General features: G+C 54.7%; 1 protein-coding gene and 1 long non-coding RNA gene across 4 annotated transcripts in view; both read right to left on the bottom strand.

Moving 5' to 3' along the window:
• Positions 1-450: 450 nt before the first annotated feature.
• Positions 451-4,676, bottom strand: LOC138238365 (uncharacterized). Of its 2 annotated transcripts, none has more exons than XR_011189392.1 (2): positions 2,152-4,676; positions 451-2,038 (listed from the first exon to the last, which is right to left on the bottom strand). It is a non-coding gene; the product is annotated as an uncharacterized lncRNA (long non-coding RNA). The 2 variants fall into 2 exon arrangements; XR_011189393.1 differs by having other exon boundaries at positions 2,271-4,676.
• Positions 4,677-4,842: 166 nt separating this feature from the next.
• Positions 4,843-20,165, bottom strand: part of LOC138238350 (solute carrier family 12 member 6-like) — a 33,373-nt gene continuing 18,050 nt past the window's right edge. The window contains exons 12-24 of one of the 2 annotated variants that reach the window (XM_069188703.1): positions 19,970-20,027; positions 18,836-19,010; positions 15,919-16,037; positions 14,294-14,392; positions 13,908-14,027; positions 13,017-13,121; positions 12,739-12,907; positions 11,614-11,809; positions 10,683-10,852; positions 10,398-10,529; positions 8,442-8,576; positions 6,938-7,158; positions 4,843-6,348 (exon numbers count right to left, since the gene is read on the bottom strand). In XM_069188703.1, the coding sequence (XP_069044804.1) occupies positions 6,183-6,348; positions 6,938-7,158; positions 8,442-8,576; positions 10,398-10,529; positions 10,683-10,852; positions 11,614-11,809; positions 12,739-12,907; positions 13,017-13,121; positions 13,908-14,027; positions 14,294-14,392; positions 15,919-16,037; positions 18,836-19,010; positions 19,970-20,027 (1,865 nt within the window). In that variant the 3' untranslated portion in view covers positions 4,843-6,182. The remainder of the gene's footprint in view (positions 6,349-6,937; positions 7,159-8,441; positions 8,577-10,397; positions 10,530-10,682; positions 10,853-11,613; positions 11,810-12,738; positions 12,908-13,016; positions 13,122-13,907; positions 14,028-14,293; positions 14,393-15,918; positions 16,038-18,835; positions 19,011-19,969; positions 20,028-20,165) is intronic. The other variant, XM_069188704.1, reaches the window with a different exon arrangement.

Genomic DNA, 20,165 nt, shown 5'->3' with positions numbered 1-20,165 from the left:
CCTGCCTGCCTGCCTCCCTCCCTCCCTGTCTGTCTGCCTGCCTGCCTCCCTCCCTCCTGTCTGTCTGCCTGCCTGCCTCCCTCCCTCCCTCCCTCCCTGTCCGTCTGCCTCTCTGCCTGCCTGCCTCCCTCCCTGTAAGTTGACTGAGGGGGCAGGAGGCCTGATGTGGTCGTTGCAGGCCGGGGCCCTGGGCCCTGGGCGAACTGGAGACAGTCCGTCGCTCCGCCTCACGGCAGGTTCTTCACCAGCACGGGCAGACAAGAGTGGAAATCTCCCTGGTGCCGCTGCGGCTCGTCCCAGTGGAAGCCCACTCCCAGAAACACCCGACCGATCGCCATGGATACGCAGCGTTTCCGAGGAGCAGGGCCAGCGGTCCGAAACCGCCGGGTGGCTGTAAGAACGCACAATCGCAACACGTGGCGGACCCCAGATTCACAGCCAGGACACACGCTCTTTTAAAACCAGATTTATTCATTCCACTTTGTTTTTAAATTCCCAAGCTCTTGTTTTTTGTAAAACACAGACACAGCTCCTCCCACACCCCACTCGGAGCCTCACACAGACAGACCGCACGTTTCACAAGCACACAGCACCCTCCTCATCCTCAGCATCGCCGGCCCCGCCCTCCTCCGCACCCACCCCAGGGAGACCGACGGACACACGTGCACAGGGACCACCCACTCAGGAAAACTACATCCGACAAGAATATCTGCGGCAAAGACTCTGCAGCAACGGCCACAGCGATTGGCCCTCGTCCAGCGGCTCGGTGGCGGTCTCTTCAGGACCTCTGCCCGGGAGACCGTGGGGAGCCCTAGGCGCAGAGAGGCTGTAGGGAAGGACAAGTTACTCTCACATCTAGAACTGCTGGTTATTTTGGCAAAATAAAACGATAATCAGGTGAGTTTCGGGGGCGCCCACGGTGTACGTTTCTGGGCTCTGTGCGCCCCTGCCCAGGCCCACACACGAGCCCCTTGCCTCGCCTCCCGCGGGGGACCCCCACCCTGCGGGGTCGCCCCGTCCAGAGACGGAGGCAGATCTCTATACACACCCCCCTCGTCTCCTGTGCCCCACACCCATCCGACCGTATATCCATCAGGAACACTGTCCGTCGTGGAATGTGTACAACTCCGCCCTGGACCCCTATACTAAACACCCCTGTACTCCTTAGTCACCTGCACATCACAGACAGCTATAGAACAGGCACCTGTTCCCTTATAGAGATCATTATCTGTACTGCAGTCCACAGTACAGTATATACATCCTCTGATCTGGTCTCCTATACTACACACTCCTGTACCCCTCAGACACCTATAGAACCTGTTCCCTTATAGAGATCATTATCTGTACTGCAGTCCACAGTACAGTATATACATCCTCTGATCTGGTCTCCTATATCCTATACTACACACTCCTGTACCCCTCAGACACCTATAGAACAGGCAACTGTTCCCTTATACAGAACATTATCTGTACCGCAGTCCACAGTACAGTATATACATCCTCTGATCTGGTCCCCTATACTACACACTCCTGTACCCCTCAGACACCTATAGAACAGGCACCTGTTCCCTTATAGAGATCATTATCTGTACTGCAGTCCACAGTACAGTATATACATCCTCTGATCTGGTCCCCTATACTACACACTCCTGTACCCCTCAGACACCTATAGAACAGGCACCTGTTCCCTTATAGAGAACATTATCTGTACTGCAGTCCACAGTACAGTATAAACATCCTCTGATCTGGTCCCCTATACTACACACTCCTGTACCCCTCAGACACCTATAGAACAGGCAACTGTTCCCTTATACAGAACATTATCTGTACCGCAGTCCACAGTACAGTATATACATCCTCTGATCTGGTCCCCTGTACTACACACTCCTGTACCCCTCAGACACCTATAGAACAGGCACCTGTTCCCTTATAGAGATCATTATCTGTACCGCAGTCCACAGTACAGTATATACATCCTCTGATCTGGTCCCCTATACTACACACTCCTGTACCCCTCAGACACCTATAGAACAGGCACCTGTTCCCTTATAGAGCTCATTATCTGTACTGCAGACCACAGTACAGTATATACATCCTCTGATCTGGTCTCCTATACTACACACTCCTGTACCCCTCAGACACCTATAGAACCTGTTCCCTTATAGAGATCATTATCTGTACTGCAGTCCACAGTACAGTATACACATCCTCTGATCTGGTCTCCTATACTACACACTCCTGTACCCCTCAGACACCTATAGAACAGGCACCTGTTCCCTTATAGAGATCATTATCTGTACTGCAGACCACAGTACAGTATACACATCCTCTGATCTGGTCTCCTATACTACACACTCCTGTACCCCTCAGACACCTATAGAACAGGCACCTGTTCCCTTATAGAGATCATTATCTGTACTGCAGACCACAGTACAGTATACACATCCTCTGATCTGGTCTCCTATACTACACACTCCTGTACCCCTCAGACACCTATAGAACAGGCAGCTGTTCCCTTATAGAGATCATCATCTGTACCGCAGTCCACAGTACAGTATATACATCCTCTGATCTGGTCCCCTATACTACACACTCCTGTACCCCTCAGACACCTATAGAACAGGCACCTGTTCCCTTATAGAGAACATTATCTGTACTGCAGACCACAGTACAGTATATACATCCTCTGATCTGGTCTCCTATACTACACACTCCTGTACCCCTCAGACACCTATAGAACCTGTTCCCTTATAGAGATCATTATCTGTACTGCAGTCCACAGTACAGTATATACATCCTCTGATCTGGTCTCCTATATCCTATACTACACACTCCTGTACCCCTCAGACACCTATAGAACAGGCAACTGTTCCCTTATACAGAACATTATCTGTACCGCAGTCCACAGTACAGTATATACATCCTCTGATCTGGTCCCCTATACTACACACTCCTGTACCCCTCAGACACCTATAGAACAGGCACCTGTTCCCTTATAGAGATCATTATCTGTACTGCAGTCCACAGTACAGTATATACATCCTCTGATCTGGTCCCCTATACTACACACTCCTGTACCCCTCAGACACCTATAGAACAGGCACCTGTTCCCTTATAGAGAACATTATCTGTACTGCAGTCCACAGTACAGTATAAACATCCTCTGATCTGGTCCCCTATACTACACACTCCTGTACCCCTCAGACACCTATAGAACAGGCAACTGTTCCCTTATACAGAACATTATCTGTACCGCAGTCCACAGTACAGTATATACATCCTCTGATCTGGTCCCCTATACTACACACTCCTGTACCCCTCAGACACCTATAGAACAGGCACCTGTTCCCTTATAGAGATCATTATCTGTACCGCAGTCCACAGTACAGTATATACATCCTCTGATCTGGTCCCCTATACTACACACTCCTGTACCCCTCAGACACCTATAGAACAGGCACCTGTTCCCTTATAGAGCTCATTATCTGTACTGCAGACCACAGTACAGTATATACATCCTCTGATCTGGTCCCCTATACTACACACTCCTGTACCCCTCAGACACCTATAAAACAGGCACCTGTTCCCTTATAGAGATCATTATCTGTACTGCAGACCACAGTACAGTATATACATCCTCTGATCTGGTCTCCTATACTACACACTGCTGTACCCCTCAGGCACCTATAGAATAGGCATCTCTTCCCTTATAGAGATCATTATCTGTACTGCAGTCCACAGTACAGTATACACATCCTCTGATCTGGTCTCCTATACTACACACTCCTGTACCCCTCAGACACCTATAGAACCTGTTCCCTTATAGAGATCATTATCTGTACTGCAGTCCACAGTACAGTATACACATCCTCTGATCTGGTCTCCTATACTACACACTCCTGTACCCCTCAGACACCTATAGAACAGGCACCTGTTCCCTTATAGAGATCATTATCTGTACTGCAGACCACAGTACAGTATACACATCCTCTGATCTGGTCTCCTATACTACACACTCCTGTACCCCTCAGACACCTATAGAACAGGCACCTGTTCCCTTATAGAGATCATTATCTGTACTGCAGACCACAGTACAGTATACACATCCTCTGATCTGGTCTCCTATACTACACACTCCTGTACCCCTCAGACACCTATAGAACAGGCACCTGTTCCCTTATAGAGATCATTATCTGTACTGCAGTCCGCACAAGGGGGTGTTCCCGAGGGCCGACGGGGCCGGGCCGTTACCGGACCTGCGCTATGTGCGTTCGCTCCCAGGGACATGGAGATCCGCGCGGAATCTCCCAGCACCATCATGTCCCGGGTCACTTGTCCAGGGGGCTGCTCCTGTCCCGAGACTCCAAGGACCCCCCACCCCCCCCCCACAAAACTGGAGACGTCACCTGATCTGGGGGGTGTGTGCATGTGGATGTGGGATTCACAGACAGAGCTGTGTGTTTTTGACACATTCCTGCTGTGAGGAGACACACACACACGCTGCTCTCTGTAGACTGGGGCGCACAGCCCTGGAAACGTGGACGCCTGGGAGAAGATGGGGTCTATCCGAGACAGCCAATTAGAGTCCGCCACATCATTTCCTGTTGGGGTGTGGTTTATGGGGCCACACCCCCGACTGTCCCTGCCCTTCCCCATCCCATCTCCCCCCCGCCCCCCCCCCCCACCCGCCTGCGGACTGCGATTGGCTGCTTCCTGAGTTGCCGTGGAAACGGTCACGAGTAGATGGTGATGACCTCGCTGCCCCCGCCTCTGACCAGCAGAACACGCTCCAGGCCCTCCGTGAGGACCTCCAGGAACTCCCATGTCTGGGAATAGAGTAGATAAGGAGCACGCACAGCCCCATATCTGGAACTGCACTACACTAAAAATATCCTGACACTTCTACAGCTCTATACTGGACCCTCCACTCCCAGCGCTGTCCAGTACTGGGGATCCCCTCCACCCCCCCAGTGTGATGATGCTCCAGTCCGCTCACACACTCCAGCTCTCAGTGGGGAGGAGAGCAGAGTGATGAGGCCAGTTCAGAGAGGGGGGTGATCAGGAGGCCATGACTGGTAAAGACCAGGGGGAGTCTGTCCAGGACACTGGGGTCACACCCCTACTCTTTCTGAGAGACATCCTGGGGTCTTGACTGACCACAGAGAGGCAGGACCTCCGTTTCACGTCTCATCTGAAGGACGGCGCCTTGTTTACAGTCTAGTGTCCCCATCACTGTCCTGGGGCGTTAGGACCCCCACAGACCGCAGGGTGAGCGCCCCCTGCTGGCCCCACTCACACCTCTCCCAGCAGCAGCCTCAGCTTCCCCAGGAGTCTCCCATCCAGGTACTGACCAGGCTCACACCTGCTGAGCTCCACTGGGCTGCTGTTTGTGAGCTGCAGGGTAAGATAGTAGACTGTATCTGTACTTTACTACACTGATCATACTATACTACACTACACTGTCAAAACTATCTCTGTACTTTAAGGTTGCCGGTTCGAATCCCGCGGCCGGCAGAGGAATCCTACTCCGCTGGGCCCCTGAGCGAGGCCCTGAACCCCAGCTGCTCCAGGAGTGCTGTATAAATGTCTGACCCTGCGCTCTGACCCCCAGCTTCTCTCCCTGTCTGTGTGTCTCCTGGAGAGCAAGCTGGGGTCTGTGAAGAGACACATTCCTGATGAAAGAGACTGTACAGGGCCAGTAAAGTGATCTGATCTCATCTTACTATACTATGCTGTTAAACACTATATTTGTACTACACAAATACTGTACTACATTTGTACTATATTATACTACACTGTTAAACACTGTACTTTACTATGCTGACCATACACACTACACCACACTGATACCACACTGCATCTGCACTGCACTAGACTATCTGTGCTGTAGGATACTACACTACACTGTACTTCATTGTGTTAAGACTATGCTTCACTAGCTGTACTGTACTACACTATCAGCACATACCATGCCATCTGTACTGTACACTACTGTATCTGTACTATATAGCACTATACTGTACACTAAAATATCTGCACTACTGTATCTAAAGTAATATAGTGCAGTATACTGTACACAACTATCTACACTGTAATGTACTGTACTCTGCTGTATCTGTACTATACCACACTGTGTACTGCACCATACTGTACACCACTGTATCTGTATATCCGCATATCTGCTATATCTGTACTGTTTTGAATTCAAGGATACAGTTCTCGTCGCCTGCCGGGTTCCTGGGTGGCCCTGGCATGTTCAGCAGCACCAGCCGAGCATCGTGGGACTTGTTCACGATCACCTCGTTCAGCTTCACTGCTGTGTGCATCCGCCGCACGTTGGAGTGATCGCTGTGTAACGACATGACAACTGCACAATATAACACACGCGCAAAGATAGCTCTAGTTGCATGGCAACTGCACAATACAATAACTGTTACCGCACTTAGATGTGGCTGTACAGCGGTAATTACACTATACAATGGCGGTTACAGCACACAGATGGAGCTGTAACGACATGGTAATTACACTATACAATGGTGGTTACAGCACACAGATGGAGCTGTAATGAAACAGTAATTACAATCTACAAGGGCGGTTACAGCACACAGATGGAGCTGTAACAACACGGTAATGACAATATAACGGTTACAGCATTCAGATGTAGTGTAATGACATGATAATTACACTATTTAATAGTTGCTGCACATGTAAGTAGCTGTAGCAACATGGTAATTACACAATATAATAACAGTTACAGCACTATGATGTAGCTGTAACGTCACAGTAATAACAATTTAATAACAGTTACAGCACTATAATGTAGCTGTAATGTCATGGTAATAACAATGTAATAACAGTTACAGCGCTCAGATGCAGCTCTAACGAGACGGTAATTAATGACAGGTCAGCTCTAACGAGACAGTAATGAGCCACTCACGGCCTGATGCTCAGCATGTCCCTGAAGCCCTCCGGCGTGCCGCAGGCCGGCTGCCCCTTCCTCTGGGCCATGCTCTGCACCTTCTCCTTGGTCCAGGTCATGTGGATGCGCTGCTCCGAGGCCGCGGAGCCGAGAGCCGCGCCCCCGTCCGTGTCCTCTTCCTCGTCGGAGCCGATGCTGGTCAGTCTCAGCATGGAGTTCCTGTCCTTCACTAACTGGGCCTGTGGGGGAGAGAGAGGAGCTTCAGCAGGGCCAGGACACTGAGCCGAGCACTGCTGTCACCTCTCTCTCCTCTCTCTCCCCCTGTCCACTCTCTCATCTCCCCGCCCCCGTCCACTCTCTCTCTCATCTCCCCCCCCCATCCACTCTCTCCCCCCCAGTCCACTCTCTCTCCCCTCTCTCCCCCCGAGTCCACTCTCTCTCTCCTCCCCCCCGTCCACTCTCTCTCTCTCCTCTCTCTCCCCCTGTCCACTCTCTCATCTCCCCGCCCCCGTCCTCTCTCTCTCCCCTCTCTCCCCCCGTCCTCTCTCTCTCTCCCCCCTCTCCCCCCGTCCTCTCTCTCTCTCCCCCCTCTCCCCCCGTCCACTCTCTCTCGCCCCTCTCTCCCCCCGTCCACTCTCTCTCGCCCCTCTCTCCCCCCGTCCTCTCTCTCTCTCCCCCTCTCTCTCTCTCCCCCCTCTCCCCCCGTCCTCTCTCTCTCTCCCCCCTCTCCCCCTGTCCACTCCCTCTCCCCTCTCTCCCCCCGTCCACTCCCTCTCCCCTCTCTCCCCCTGTCCACTCTCTCGCCCCTCGCTCCTCCCTGTCCACACAGAGCTACAAAGCACACAGCCTCACTCAACTGCCACCAGCTCAAGTGTGCAGCAGAGCTGAGTAGGCTGTACTACCAGCTAGTTCAAGCTCTAACCAAGCACAGCTCACTGCTCACTAAACTGCAGCTCCTCTCTACAGACAGACTTACATCATCGAAACTCCAGCGAACCCGCTGCACAAACACAGACAGGTGATATTGTACAGAGCCGACACCCACCGAGAGACACACAGAGAGACAGACGGGTGATATTGTACAGAGCCGACACCCACCGAGAGACACACAGGCACATGGAGAGACAGACGGGCGATAGTGTACAGAGCCGACACCCACTGAGAGGCGCACAGAGAGACAGACGGGCGATAGTGAACAGAGCCGACACCCACTGAGAGGCACACAGAGAGACAGACGGGTGATAGTGAACAGAGCCGACACCCACTGAGAGGCACACAGGCACACGGAGAGACAGACGGGTGATATTGTACAGAGCCGACACCCACCGAGAGGCACACAGAGAGACAGACGGGCGATAGTGAACAGAGCCGACAGACGGGTGATATTGACAGACAGACAGACAGACAGACAGACAGACAGACAGACAGACAGACAGACAGACAGACAGACAGACAGACAGACAGACAGACAGACAGACAGACCCCCAATCGGGCCCAAAGAGAGGTGTACTGGCCGACGCACAGACGCCGGGCGGACACGCAGACAGACCTCCCGCTCGCGGTCGGACTTCGACAGCCGCATCTGGCGCAGCATCTGACACCGCTGCTCCATCATCAGGGTCCGCTCGTAGGTGTACGCACTGATGTCGCTGTCATGCTGGGAGGGATGGGAGGGGAGAATGAGAGCGTGCCCCACCCCCCCCACTCTTTCTATCTCTCCCAGTCTCTCAATCTCCCTCCCAGTCAACTCAATTCAAGGTGCTTTACTGGCATGACCGATTAGAAAACGATCAGTGTTTCCAAAGCAAAACACAACTAACATAAAACAAAAACCTACAGACATTTACAATATAGCCACAATCATAAGATATTTACCTATAGACATATGGAGCATTATTGAGAGACGGGCTCACTGTCTGTTCCTCAGGCTGTGACAGGAGATCACACACTGTATTATTATTATTGAGAGACAGGCTCACTGTCTGTTCCTCAGGCTGTGACAGGAGATCACACACTGTATTATTATTATTGAGAGACAGGCTCACTGTTCCTCAGGCTGTGACAGGAGATCACACACTGTATTATTATTATTGAGAGACAGGCTCACTGTTCCTCAGGCTGTGACAGGAGATCACACACTGTATTATTATTATTGAGAGACAGGCTCACTGTCTGTTCCTCAGGCTGTGACAGGAGATCACACACTGTATTATTATTATTGAGAGACAGGCTCACTGTCTGTTCCTCAGGCTGTGACAGGAGATCACACACTGTATTATTATTACTGAGAGACAGGCTCACTGTCTGTTCCTCAGCCTGTGACAGGAGATCACACACTGTATTATTATTATTGAGAGACAGGCTCACTGTCTGTTCCTCAGGCTGTGACAGGAGATCACACACTGTATTATTATTATTGAGAGACAGGCTCACTGTTCCTCAGGCTGTGACAGGAGATCACACACTGTATTATTATTATTGAGAGACAGGCTCACTGTCTGTTCCTCAGCCTGTGACAGGAGATCACACACTGTATTATTATTATTGAGAGACAGGCTCACTGTCTGTTCCTCAGGCTGTGACAGGAGATCACACACTGTATTATTATTATTGAGAGACAGGCTCACTGTTCCTCAGGCTGTGACAGGAGATCACACACTGTATTATTATTATTGAGAGACAGACTCACTGTTCCTCAGGCTGTGACAGGAGATCACATACTGGGCTGCCAATTCAACTGAGTTCCCTCCTCCCTCTCCCAGGAGGATTGGGACCCGTTGTGATTCTGGCAGGTGTGGGAACTCTGGGATTAGATTTGTAAATTTAGGGAAGCACGTTTATCCTCTCTGACCAGCCAGGTTTGTCTGTGTCCAGTTTCTATGGCCAGGCTGTGGTCACTGAGCCTGTACTTCGTCAGGGTCTGTTTCTGTTTGTTGTTTCTTATCTTGGTCAAATATTCGGCTAGTGTGTATTGTCTGTTTAGGGTTCTGTAGCATTTATGCCGTGTTTGTGTGTGTGTCCCAGTGGGTGAGGTAGTGTTGTGTGTGTGTGTCCCAGTGTGTGAGATATTCCTGTCGATCTGTGCAGTGATGTGCTTGATTCTAGCAGTGGTGTCCTGAGGCTGGCTGGTGTCGGTGTGGCTCAGGTCAGTGAGCCTCAGGACCAGCTGGCTCAGGGGGCTCTTCTCTGGGCTCAGCTCTTGGCTCAGCAGGGCCTTGTGGTGGCAGGACTTTTGGTTGCTGTTTTTTAGGTGTAGCCAATGCGTAGGCTGCAAAGGAACAAGTAATATGTTTATTCCATGCTGAAAAGAGAAGAAAGAAAACACTATGTTTCAGCACGGAATAAGCCTCATTAGATGTCTCTCTTCTGTATGTTGATCAATAGAGGGTACTGGCCTAATTCGGCCCTGCACCCGCTGTGAGGTGTTTTTCTCTGCGCACGGAGGATGCTGCTCGTCCCCCTCTCCCAGGGTCCTCACCATCTCCACCACCTCCACCTCGGCCTCGATGCGCAGGTGGTACAGGAAGGTGGCCAGGTCCTTCTTCATCTGGATGGAGTTGTCCTCCAGCTGGGCCACCGTGAAGATCCGCATCCGGCACTTCCTCCACACCTGGAGTCGGAGGGGGGGAGAGAGAGACAGGGGGCGGAGAGCAGGAGGGAGAGAGAGAGGAAGACGGGAGCAGTCCCGGACATGAGGAAGGTGACTGGGCCCCTGGCGGAGCTGCACAGCTGCGGCGGGCGGGGGCGGGGGCGCGGCGCTGACCTTGTGCTGGCGCAGCAGGAAGGGCAGCAGCATGAGCATGCCCCCGTCGTGCACGATCCACCACACGTCGATGGAGCCCTCGGTGCACGGCTCACTGTTGCTGGGGAACAGGGAGATGTTCTTGGGCACCAGCAGGGCCAGGTGGGCGGCCGTGGTCACCCTGACGGTGTCTGGGAGAGACGGGGGAGCCGGGTGAGTCCGTTTCTACAGCTCTGAGGGCCGTGAGAGGACAGCAGGCGAGATCACTGCAGACAAGCTAAAGACTAACACACAGGGATCCTAATACAGACCCCAGAGACACTCCTCACACAGAGATTAATACAGACCCTAATATAGACCCCAGAGACACTCCTCACTCAGAGATTAATACAGACCCTAATATAGACCCCAGAGACACTCCTCACACAGAGAGATTAATACAGACCCTAATACAGAACCCAGAGACACTCCTCACACAGAGAGATTAATACAGACCCTAATACAGACCCCAGAGACACCCCACACACAGAGAGATTAATACAGACCCCAGAGACACCCCACACACAGAGAGATTAATACAGACCCTAATATAGACCCCAGAGACACTCCTCATACAGAGAGATTAATACAGACCCCAGAGACACTCCTCACACAGTGATTAATACAGGCCCTAATATAGACCCCAGAGACACTCCTCACACAGAGATTAATACAGGCCCTAATAGAGAACCCAGAGACACTCCTCACACAGCGAGATTAATACAGACCCTAATACAGACCCCAGAGACACTCCTCACACAGAGAGATTAAGACTCACTAACACAGGTGATTAAATCCTAAAAGAGATTATTAGTCAGTAATACAGACTCCAGTGAGTCACACACTGGAAAGATGAAACCCAGGCCCCTCTCCTCTCCCTCCCCCCCTCCTCGCCTGCCGCCCCCAGACTCACGGATGAAGGTCTTCCAGGAGCGCGGGTCCTCGCTCTGCCTCCAGGCGCTGGGCCAGCCCATCACCACCGTGTTGTGCCGCATCCCGCCCAGCCCGCACGACTGGATCAGGTGGCAGATCCCCTCCCGGGCCTTCTGAGCCACAACGCACTGGCAGAAGCCCTTCACCCGCTCCTTATCCATCAGCTGACGCAGCGTCTGAGAGAGAGCGAGAGAGCGAGAGATGAGTACTCCTTCCCCATCAGCTGACACAGGCTCAGAGAGACAGACAGACAGAGAGAGAGAGATGAGTACTCCTTCCCCATCAGCTGACACAGGCTCTGAGAGACAGACAGACAGAGAGGGGTGAGTACTCCTTCCCCATCAGCTGACACAGGCTCTGAGAGACAGACAGAGAGAGGTGAGTACTCCTTCCCCATCAGCTGACACAGGCTCTGAGAGACAGACAGAGACAGACAGAGAGGGGTGAGTACTCCTTCCCCATCAGCTGACACAGGCTCAGAGAGACAGACAGACAGAGAGAGAGATGAGTACTCCTTCCCCATCAGCTGACACAGGCTCAGAGAGACAGACAGACAGAGAGAGAGAGATGAGTACTCCTTCCCCATCAGCTGACACAGGCTCTGAGAGACAGACAGAGACAGACAGAGAGGGGTGAGTACTCCTTCCCCATCAGCTGACACAGGCTCAGAGAGACAGACAGACAGAGAGAGAGATGAGTACTCCTTCCCCATCAGCTGACACAGGCTCAGAGAGACAGACAGACAGAGAGAGAGAGATGAGTACTCCTTCCCCATCAGCTGACACAGGCTCAGAGAGACAGACAGACAGAGAGAGAGAGATGAGTACTCCTTCCCCATCAGCTGACACAGGCTCTGAAAGACAGACAGACAGACAGAGAGGGGTGAGTACTCCTTCCCCATCAGCTGACACAGGCTCTGAGAGACAGACAGACAGACAGACAGACAGAGAGGGGTGAGTACTCCTTCCCCATCAGCTGACACAGGCTCAGAGAGACAGACAGAGAGGGGGGTGGTACAGACCCTAACAGAGCGTAGGGTGACACCCAGAGCAAGGGGAAGTGAGGCCCAGGAAGAACCAGGCGCGGGCGGCGAGTGACCTCTGACCTGCTCCGCCGCCAGCGCCTCGCCGTAGCTGTCCAGGAAGTTGCCCGAGACGACGGTGGCCACGATGGTCAGGCCCTTGCCGGCCTTGAGCTGAGAGGCCAGGGTGAGCAGACGAGGGGACTTCACGTGCAGGTCCTCATCCAGCTTCAGGAGCACGAGCAGCTGGGGTCTGAGAGAGAGTCAAGACAGAGAGCGAGAGAGATCAGTCAGCAGGTCAGTGAGAGCAGCAGTGAGACAGCAGCAGTGTCCATGCTGAGAGAGACAGGTCCACACTGTACCTCCAGTTCTTGGTGTGGGGCAACCCCTCCTCAAGCCTGAGCAGGGCGTAGCGGGCCGCGCTGAGAGAGAGCCCCCTGATCCCGTCACCCCACTCCTTCTCTGCCCTGCAACACAAAGCACAGCACCTCATGGAGGCCAGGGGTCCCCAATCCTGCAGCTGGGGAGCCCCAGTACAGACAGTCACACGCTCCTGGAGGGGTCAGTCAGTGTGTGTGTCTGCAGCAGGGCTGTCCAGTCCCGGTCCTGGAGGGGTCAGTCAGTGTGTGTGTCTGCAGCAGGGCTGTCCAGTCCCGGTCCTGGAGGGGTCAGTCAGTGTGTGTGTCTGCAGCAGGGCTGTCCAGTCCCGGTCCCGGAGGGGTCAGTGTGTGTGTCTGCTGCAGGGCTGTCCAGTCCCGGTCCTGGAGGGGTCAGTGTGTGTGTCTGCTGCAGGGCTGTCCAGTCCTGGTCCTGGAGGGGTCAGTGTGTCTGCACCAGGGCTGTCCAGTCCCGGTCCCGGAGGGGTCAGTGTGTCTGCAGCAGGGCTGTCCAGTCCTGGTCCTGGAGGGGTCAGTGTGTCTGCACCAGGGCTGTCCAGTCCCGGTCCCGGAGGGGTCAGTGTGTGTGTCTGCTGCAGGGCTGTCCAGTCCCGGTCCCGGAGGGGTCAGTGTGTGTGTCTGCTGCAGGGCTGTCCAGTCCCGGTCCTGGAGGGGTAAGTGTGTGTGTCTGCTGCAGGGCTGTCCAGTCCTGGTCCTGGAGGGGTCAGTGTGTCTGCAGCAGGGCTGTCCAGTCCTGGTCCTGGAGGGGTCAGTGTGTCTGCAGCAGGGCTGTCCAGTCCCGGTCCTGGAGGGGTCAGTGTGTGTGTCTGCAGCAGGGCTGTCCTGGAGGGCCAGTCGGTTGCCGCGGTTACCTACCCGTGGTACTCGATGTACTTGTAGATCATGCCGGCGATCACCATGGCGAAGATGGCGTAGTACCAGGAGGAGATGAACATCAGGGCCAGACAGATGCTCATCCCCAGGAAGGACAAGGTCCTGGGACAGACAGGAGAGACAGACAGGCAGTACGGAGAGGCAGGGGGCCGCACAGCGGCAGACAGGCAGGCAGATCCCAGCCTGCTGCACGACCTGCTGCACACTGAGAGTAGCACTCCTCTGGTGAGACACACGAGCGACACTTCATGACGGCGTGAGAGAGGGAGTGTCAGAGAGACTGAGGCTGTGTGAAGGAGTGTGAGTGTGTTAGAGAGTGTCAGAGAAGGTGAGAGTGTGAGAGGGTGTGTAGCATGCGGGTGGCGTACCAGTGATAGTAGGAGAATCTGGGCCTCCAGTTCGGCGTCCTCAACAGAGTCTGAACAGCACAGGCCAGATTGACAAAGAGATAACACATGAGGAAGAACCTGCAGAGAGAGAGAGAGAGAGAGAGAGAGAGGGGTTCATACAGACACACTGACTGACTGGACACTCCAGTACATTAACACTGCACTGAGAGAGAGGGGTTCATACAGACACACTGACTGACTGGACACTCCAGTACATTAACACTGCACTGAGAGAGAGGGGTTCATACAGACACACTGACTGACTGGACACTCCAGTACATTAACACTGCACTGAGAGAGAGGGGTTCATACAGACACACTGACTGACTGGACACTCCAGTACATTAACACTGCCCTGAGAGAGAGGGGTTCATACAGACACACTGACTGACTGGACACTCCAGTACATTAACACTGCCCTGAGAGAGAGGGGTTCATACAGACACACTGACTGACTGGACACTCCAGTACATTAACACTGCACTGAGAGAGAGGGGTTCATACAGACACACTGACTGACTGGACACTCCAGTACATTAACACTGCACTGAGAGAGAGGGGTTCATACAGACACACTGACTGACTGGACACTACAGTACATTAACACTGCACTGAGAGAGAGGGGTTCATACAGACACACTGACTGACTGGACACTACAGTACATTAACACTGCACTGAGAGAGAGGGGTTCATACAGACACACTGACTGACTGGACACTCCAGTACATTAACACTGCACTGAGAGAGAGGGGTTCATACAGACACATTGACTGGACACTCCAGTACATTAACACTGCACTGAGAGAGAGGGGTTCATACAGACACACTGACTGACTGGACACTCCAGTACATTAACACTGCACTGAGAGAGAGGGGTTCATACAGACACACTGACTGACTGGACACTCCAGTACATTAACACTGCACTGAGAGAGAGGGGTTAATACAGACACACTGACTGACTGGACACTCCAGTACATTAACACTGCACTGAGAGAGAGGGGTTCATACAGACACACTGACTGGACACTCCAGTACATTAACACTGCACTGAGAGAGAGGGGTTAATACAGACACACTGACTGACTGGACACTCCAGTACATTAACATTGCACTGAGAGAGAGGGGTTCATACAGACACACTGACTGACTGGACACTCCAGTACATTAACACTGCACTGAGAGAGAGGGGTTCATACAGACACACTGACTGACTGGACACTCCAGTACATTAACACTGCACTGAGAGAGAGGGGTTCATACAGACACACTGACTGGACACTCCAGTACATTAACACTGCACTGAGAGAGAGGGGTTCATACAGACACACTGACTGGACACTACAGTACATTAACACTGCACTGAGAGAGAGGGGTTCATACAGACACACTGACTGACTGGACACTCCAGTACATTAACACTGCACTGAGAGAGAGGGGTTCATACAGACACACTGACTGGACACTCCAGTACATTAACACTGCACTGAGAGAGAGGGGTTCATACAGACACACTGACTGACTGGACACTCCAGTACATTAACACTGCACTGAGAGAGAGGGGTTAATATGGACAGAGTACACACAGTCCTCAGTGACTCACATGGACAGGATGGGGGCCACCAGGTCCAGCGAGGCGATCAGGATGCCCAGCTCTGCGATCAGGGCGGTCAGCAGCAGGGCCCAGGTGGGCTCCCCGTTGGCCTTCCCATGGCCGAACACCTGTGAGCCGGACACACGGGCAGCAAAGAGTCAGAGCCCATCACCGGGGGCAGTGACCACTGCACTGGTCTGACTGTGGGGGCAACAGTGATGGGGAGACGCTCTCGGGGAGGGGATGGTGTGGAGTGTGGGAGTGACAGTGAGGGAGACGCTCTCGGGGAGGGGATGGTGTGGAGTGTGGGAGTGACAGTGATGGGGAGACGCTCCCGGGGAGGGGATGGTGTGGAGTGTGGGAGTGATGGGGAGACGCTCCCGGGGAGGGGATGGTGTGGAGTGTGGGAGTGACAGTGAGGGAGACGCTCTCGGGGAGGGGATGGTGTGGAGTGTGGGAGTGACAGTGATGGGGAGACGCTCTCGGGGAGGGGATGGTGTGGAGTGTTGGAGTGACAGTGATGGGGAGACGCTCTCAGGGAGGGGATGGTGTGGAGTGTGGGAGTGACAGTGAGGGAGACACTCTCGGGGAGGGGATGGTGTGGAGTGTGGGAGTGACAGTGAGGGAGACGCTCTCAGGGAGGGGATGGTGTGGAGTGTGGGAGTGACAGTGAGGGAGACGCTCTCGGGGAGGGGATGGTGTGGAGTGTGGGAGTGACAGTGATAGGGAGACGCTCTCGGGGAGGGGATGGTGTGGAGTGTGGGAGTGATGGGGAGACGCTCCCGGGGAGGGGATGGTGTGGAGTGTGGGAGTGACAGTGAGGGAGACGCTCTCGGGGAGGGGATGGTGTGGAGTGTGGGAGTGACAGTGATGGGGAGACGCTCTCGGGGAGGGGATGGTGTGGAGTGTGGGAGTGACAGTGATGGGGAGACGCTCTCGGGGAGGGGATGGTGTGGAGTGTTGGAGTGACAGTGATGGGGAGACACTCTCAGGGAGGGGATGGTGTGGAGTGTGGGAGTGACAGTGATGGGGAGACGCTCTCGGGGAGGGGATGGTGTGGAGTGTGGGAGTGACAGTGAGGGAGACGCTCTCGGGGAGGGGATGGTGTGGAGTGTGGGAGTGACAGTGATGGGGAGACGCTCTCGGGGAGGGGATGGTGTGGAGTGTGGGAGTGACAGTGAGGGAGACGCTCTCGGGGAGGGGATGGTGTGGAGTGTGGGAGTGACAGTGATGGGGAGACACTCTCGGGGAGGGGATGGTGTGGAGTGTGGGAGTGACAGTGATGGGGAGACGCTCTCGGGGAGGGGATGGTGTGGAGTGTGGGAGTGACAGTGATGGGGAGACGCTCTCGGGGAGGGGATGGTGTGGAGTGTGGGAGTGACAGTGATGGGGAGACGCTCTCGGGGAGGGGATGGTGTGGAGTGTGGGAGTGACAGTGATGGGGAGACGCTCTCGGGGAGGGGATGGTGTGGAGTGTGGGAGTGATGGGGAGACGCTCTCGGGGAGGGGATGGTGTGGAGTGTGGGAGTGACAGTGATGGGGAGACGCTCTCGGGGAGGGGATGGTGTGGAGTGTGGGAGTGACAGTGAGGGAGACGCTCTCGGGGAGGGGATGGTGTGGAGTGTGGGAGTGACAGTGATGGGGAGACACTCTCGGGGAGGGGATGGTGTGGAGTGTGGGAGTGACAGTGAGGGAGACGCTCCCGGGGAGGGGATGGTGTGGAGTGTGGGAGTGACAGTGATGGGGAGACGCTCTCGGGGAGGGGATGGTGTGGAGTGTGGGAGTGACAGTGAGGGAGACGCTCTCGGGGAGGGGATGGTGTGGAGTGTGGGAGTGACAGTGATGGGGAGACGCTCTCGGGGAGGGGATGGTGTGGAGTGTGGGAGTGATGGGGAGACGCTCTCGGGGAGGGGATGGTGTGGAGTGTGGGAGTGACAGTGATGGGGAGACGCTCTCGGGGAGGGGATGGTGTGGAGTGTGGGAGTGACAGTGATGGGGAGACGCTCTCGGGGAGGGGATGGTGTGGAGTGTGGGAGTGACAGTGAGGGAGACGCTCTCGGGGAGGGGATGGTGTGGAGTGTGGGAGTGACAGTGATAGGGAGACGCTCTCAGGGAGGGGATGGTGTGGAGTGTGGGAGTGACAGTGAGGGAGACGCTCTCGGGGAGGGGATGGTGTGGAGTGTGGGAGTGACAGTGATGGGGAGACGCTCTCGGGGAGGGGATGGTGTGGAGTGTGGGAGTGACAGTGATGGGGAGACGCTCTCAGGGAGGGGATGGTGTGGAGTGTGGGAGTGACAGTGATGGGGAGACGCTCTCAGGGAGGGGATGGTGTGGAGTGTGGGAGTGACAGTGATGGGGAGACGCTCTCGGGGAGGGGATGGTGTGGAGTGTGGGAGCGACAGTGAGGGAGACACTCTCAGGGAGGGGATGGTGTGGAGTGTGGGAGTGACAGTGAGGGAGACGCTCTCGGGGAGGGGATGGTGTGGAGTGTGGGAGTGACCGTGATGGGGAGACGCTCTCGGGGAGGGGATGGTGTGGAGTGTGGGAGTGACAGTGATGGGGAGACGCTCTCGGGGAGGGGATGGTGTGGAGTGTGGGAGTGACAGTGATAGGGAGACGCTCTCGGGGAGGGGATGGTGTGGAGTGTGGGAGTGACCGTGATGGGGAGACGCTCTCGGGGAGGGGATGGTGTGGAGTGTGGGAGTGACAGTGATAGGGAGACGCTCTCGGGGAGGGGATGGTGTGGAGTTTGGGAGTGACAGTGATGGGGAGACGCTCTCGGGGAGGGGATGGTGTGGAGTGTGGGAGCGACAGTGAGGGAGACACTCTCAGGGAGGGGATGGTGTGGAGTGTGGGAGTGACAGTGATAGGGAGACGCTCCCGGGGAGGGGATGGTGTGGAGTGTGTGAGTGAGACAGACACGCACCCGCAGGAAGGGGATGATGTTGTCCTTGGCGATGGCCTGCAGCAGGCGGGGAGCCCCGGTCAGGGACTGCAGCCCAGCGCCGCAGGTGGAGAAGAAGGAGCCGATCACGATCACCCAAGGGGACGGCCAGGACAGGGTCCCCACAACCAGGTTCCCCTGGACAGAGTCGCCGAACCTGAGGGTCGACACGGGCAACAGAGTCAGAGAGGCCCACAGGAGACAGGGGAGAGGGTCAACAAGGGTATTGACAGCGAGACAGCAAGACAGCAGGGGCAGTGAAGCAGAGGGCCTTAGAGACAGACAGACCGGTGAGAACACAGAGACAGGGGGAGAGAGAGACAGACAGACAGATAGACAGACAGGTAGGTGAGAACACAGAGACAGACAGACAGATAGATAGACAGACCGGTAGGTGAGAACACAGAGACAGGGAGGGGGAGAGACAGACAGATAGGTGAGAACACAGAGACAGGGAGGGGGAGAGACAGACAGATAGGTGAGAACACAGAGACAGGGAGGGGGAGAGACAGACAGATAGGTGAGAACACAGAGACAGGGAGGGGGACAGACAGACAGATAGGTGAGAACACAGAGACAGGGAGGGGGAGAGACAGACAGATAGGTGAGAACACAGAGACAGGGAGGGGGACAGACAGACCGATAGGTGAGAACACAGAGACAGGGAGGGGGACAGACAGACCGGTAGGTGAGAACACAGAGACAGGGAGGGGGAGAGAGAGACAGAGACAGGCAGGTGAGAACACAGAGACAGGGGGAGAGAGAGAGACAGAGACAGGCAGGTGAGAACACAGAGACAGGGGGAGAGAGAGAGACAGAGACAGGCAGGTGAGAACACAGAGACAGGGGGAGAGAGAGAGACAGAGACAGGCAGGTGAGAACACAGAGACAGGGGGACAGAGAGAGACAGAGACAGGCAGGTGAGAACACAGAGACAGGGGGAGAGAGAGAGACAGAGACAGGCAGGTGAGAACACAGAGACAGGGGGAGAGAGAGAGACAGAGACAGGCAGGTGAGAACACAGAGACAGGGGGAGAGAGAGAGACAGAGACAGGCAGGTGAGAACACAGAGACAGGGGGAGAGAGAGAGACCGGTGAGAACAGAGACAGACTCACTTGTCTCTCAGCACAACGCCCTCGATGCAGGCGCCGAACAGGACCACGTTACTGAGGTCTGACAGCAGGGCTCAGGACAACAACAGCACAGCGTCTAAACACAGCGCCCCCCCTGAACACAGCACCTAAACAGAGCATCTCCCCCGAACACAGCGCCCCCCCTAAACAAAGTACTTAAACACAGCGTGCCCCCTGA

The sequence above is a fragment of the Lepisosteus oculatus genome, chromosome 4 (genome assembly GCF_040954835.1).
Source record: "Lepisosteus oculatus isolate fLepOcu1 chromosome 4, fLepOcu1.hap2, whole genome shotgun sequence".
In the NCBI taxonomy this organism is placed as follows: domain Eukaryota; kingdom Metazoa; phylum Chordata; class Actinopteri; order Semionotiformes; family Lepisosteidae; genus Lepisosteus; species Lepisosteus oculatus.
Note: the sequence above shows the minus strand (reverse complement) of the source record. Positions and strands in the feature narration are given on the sequence as shown.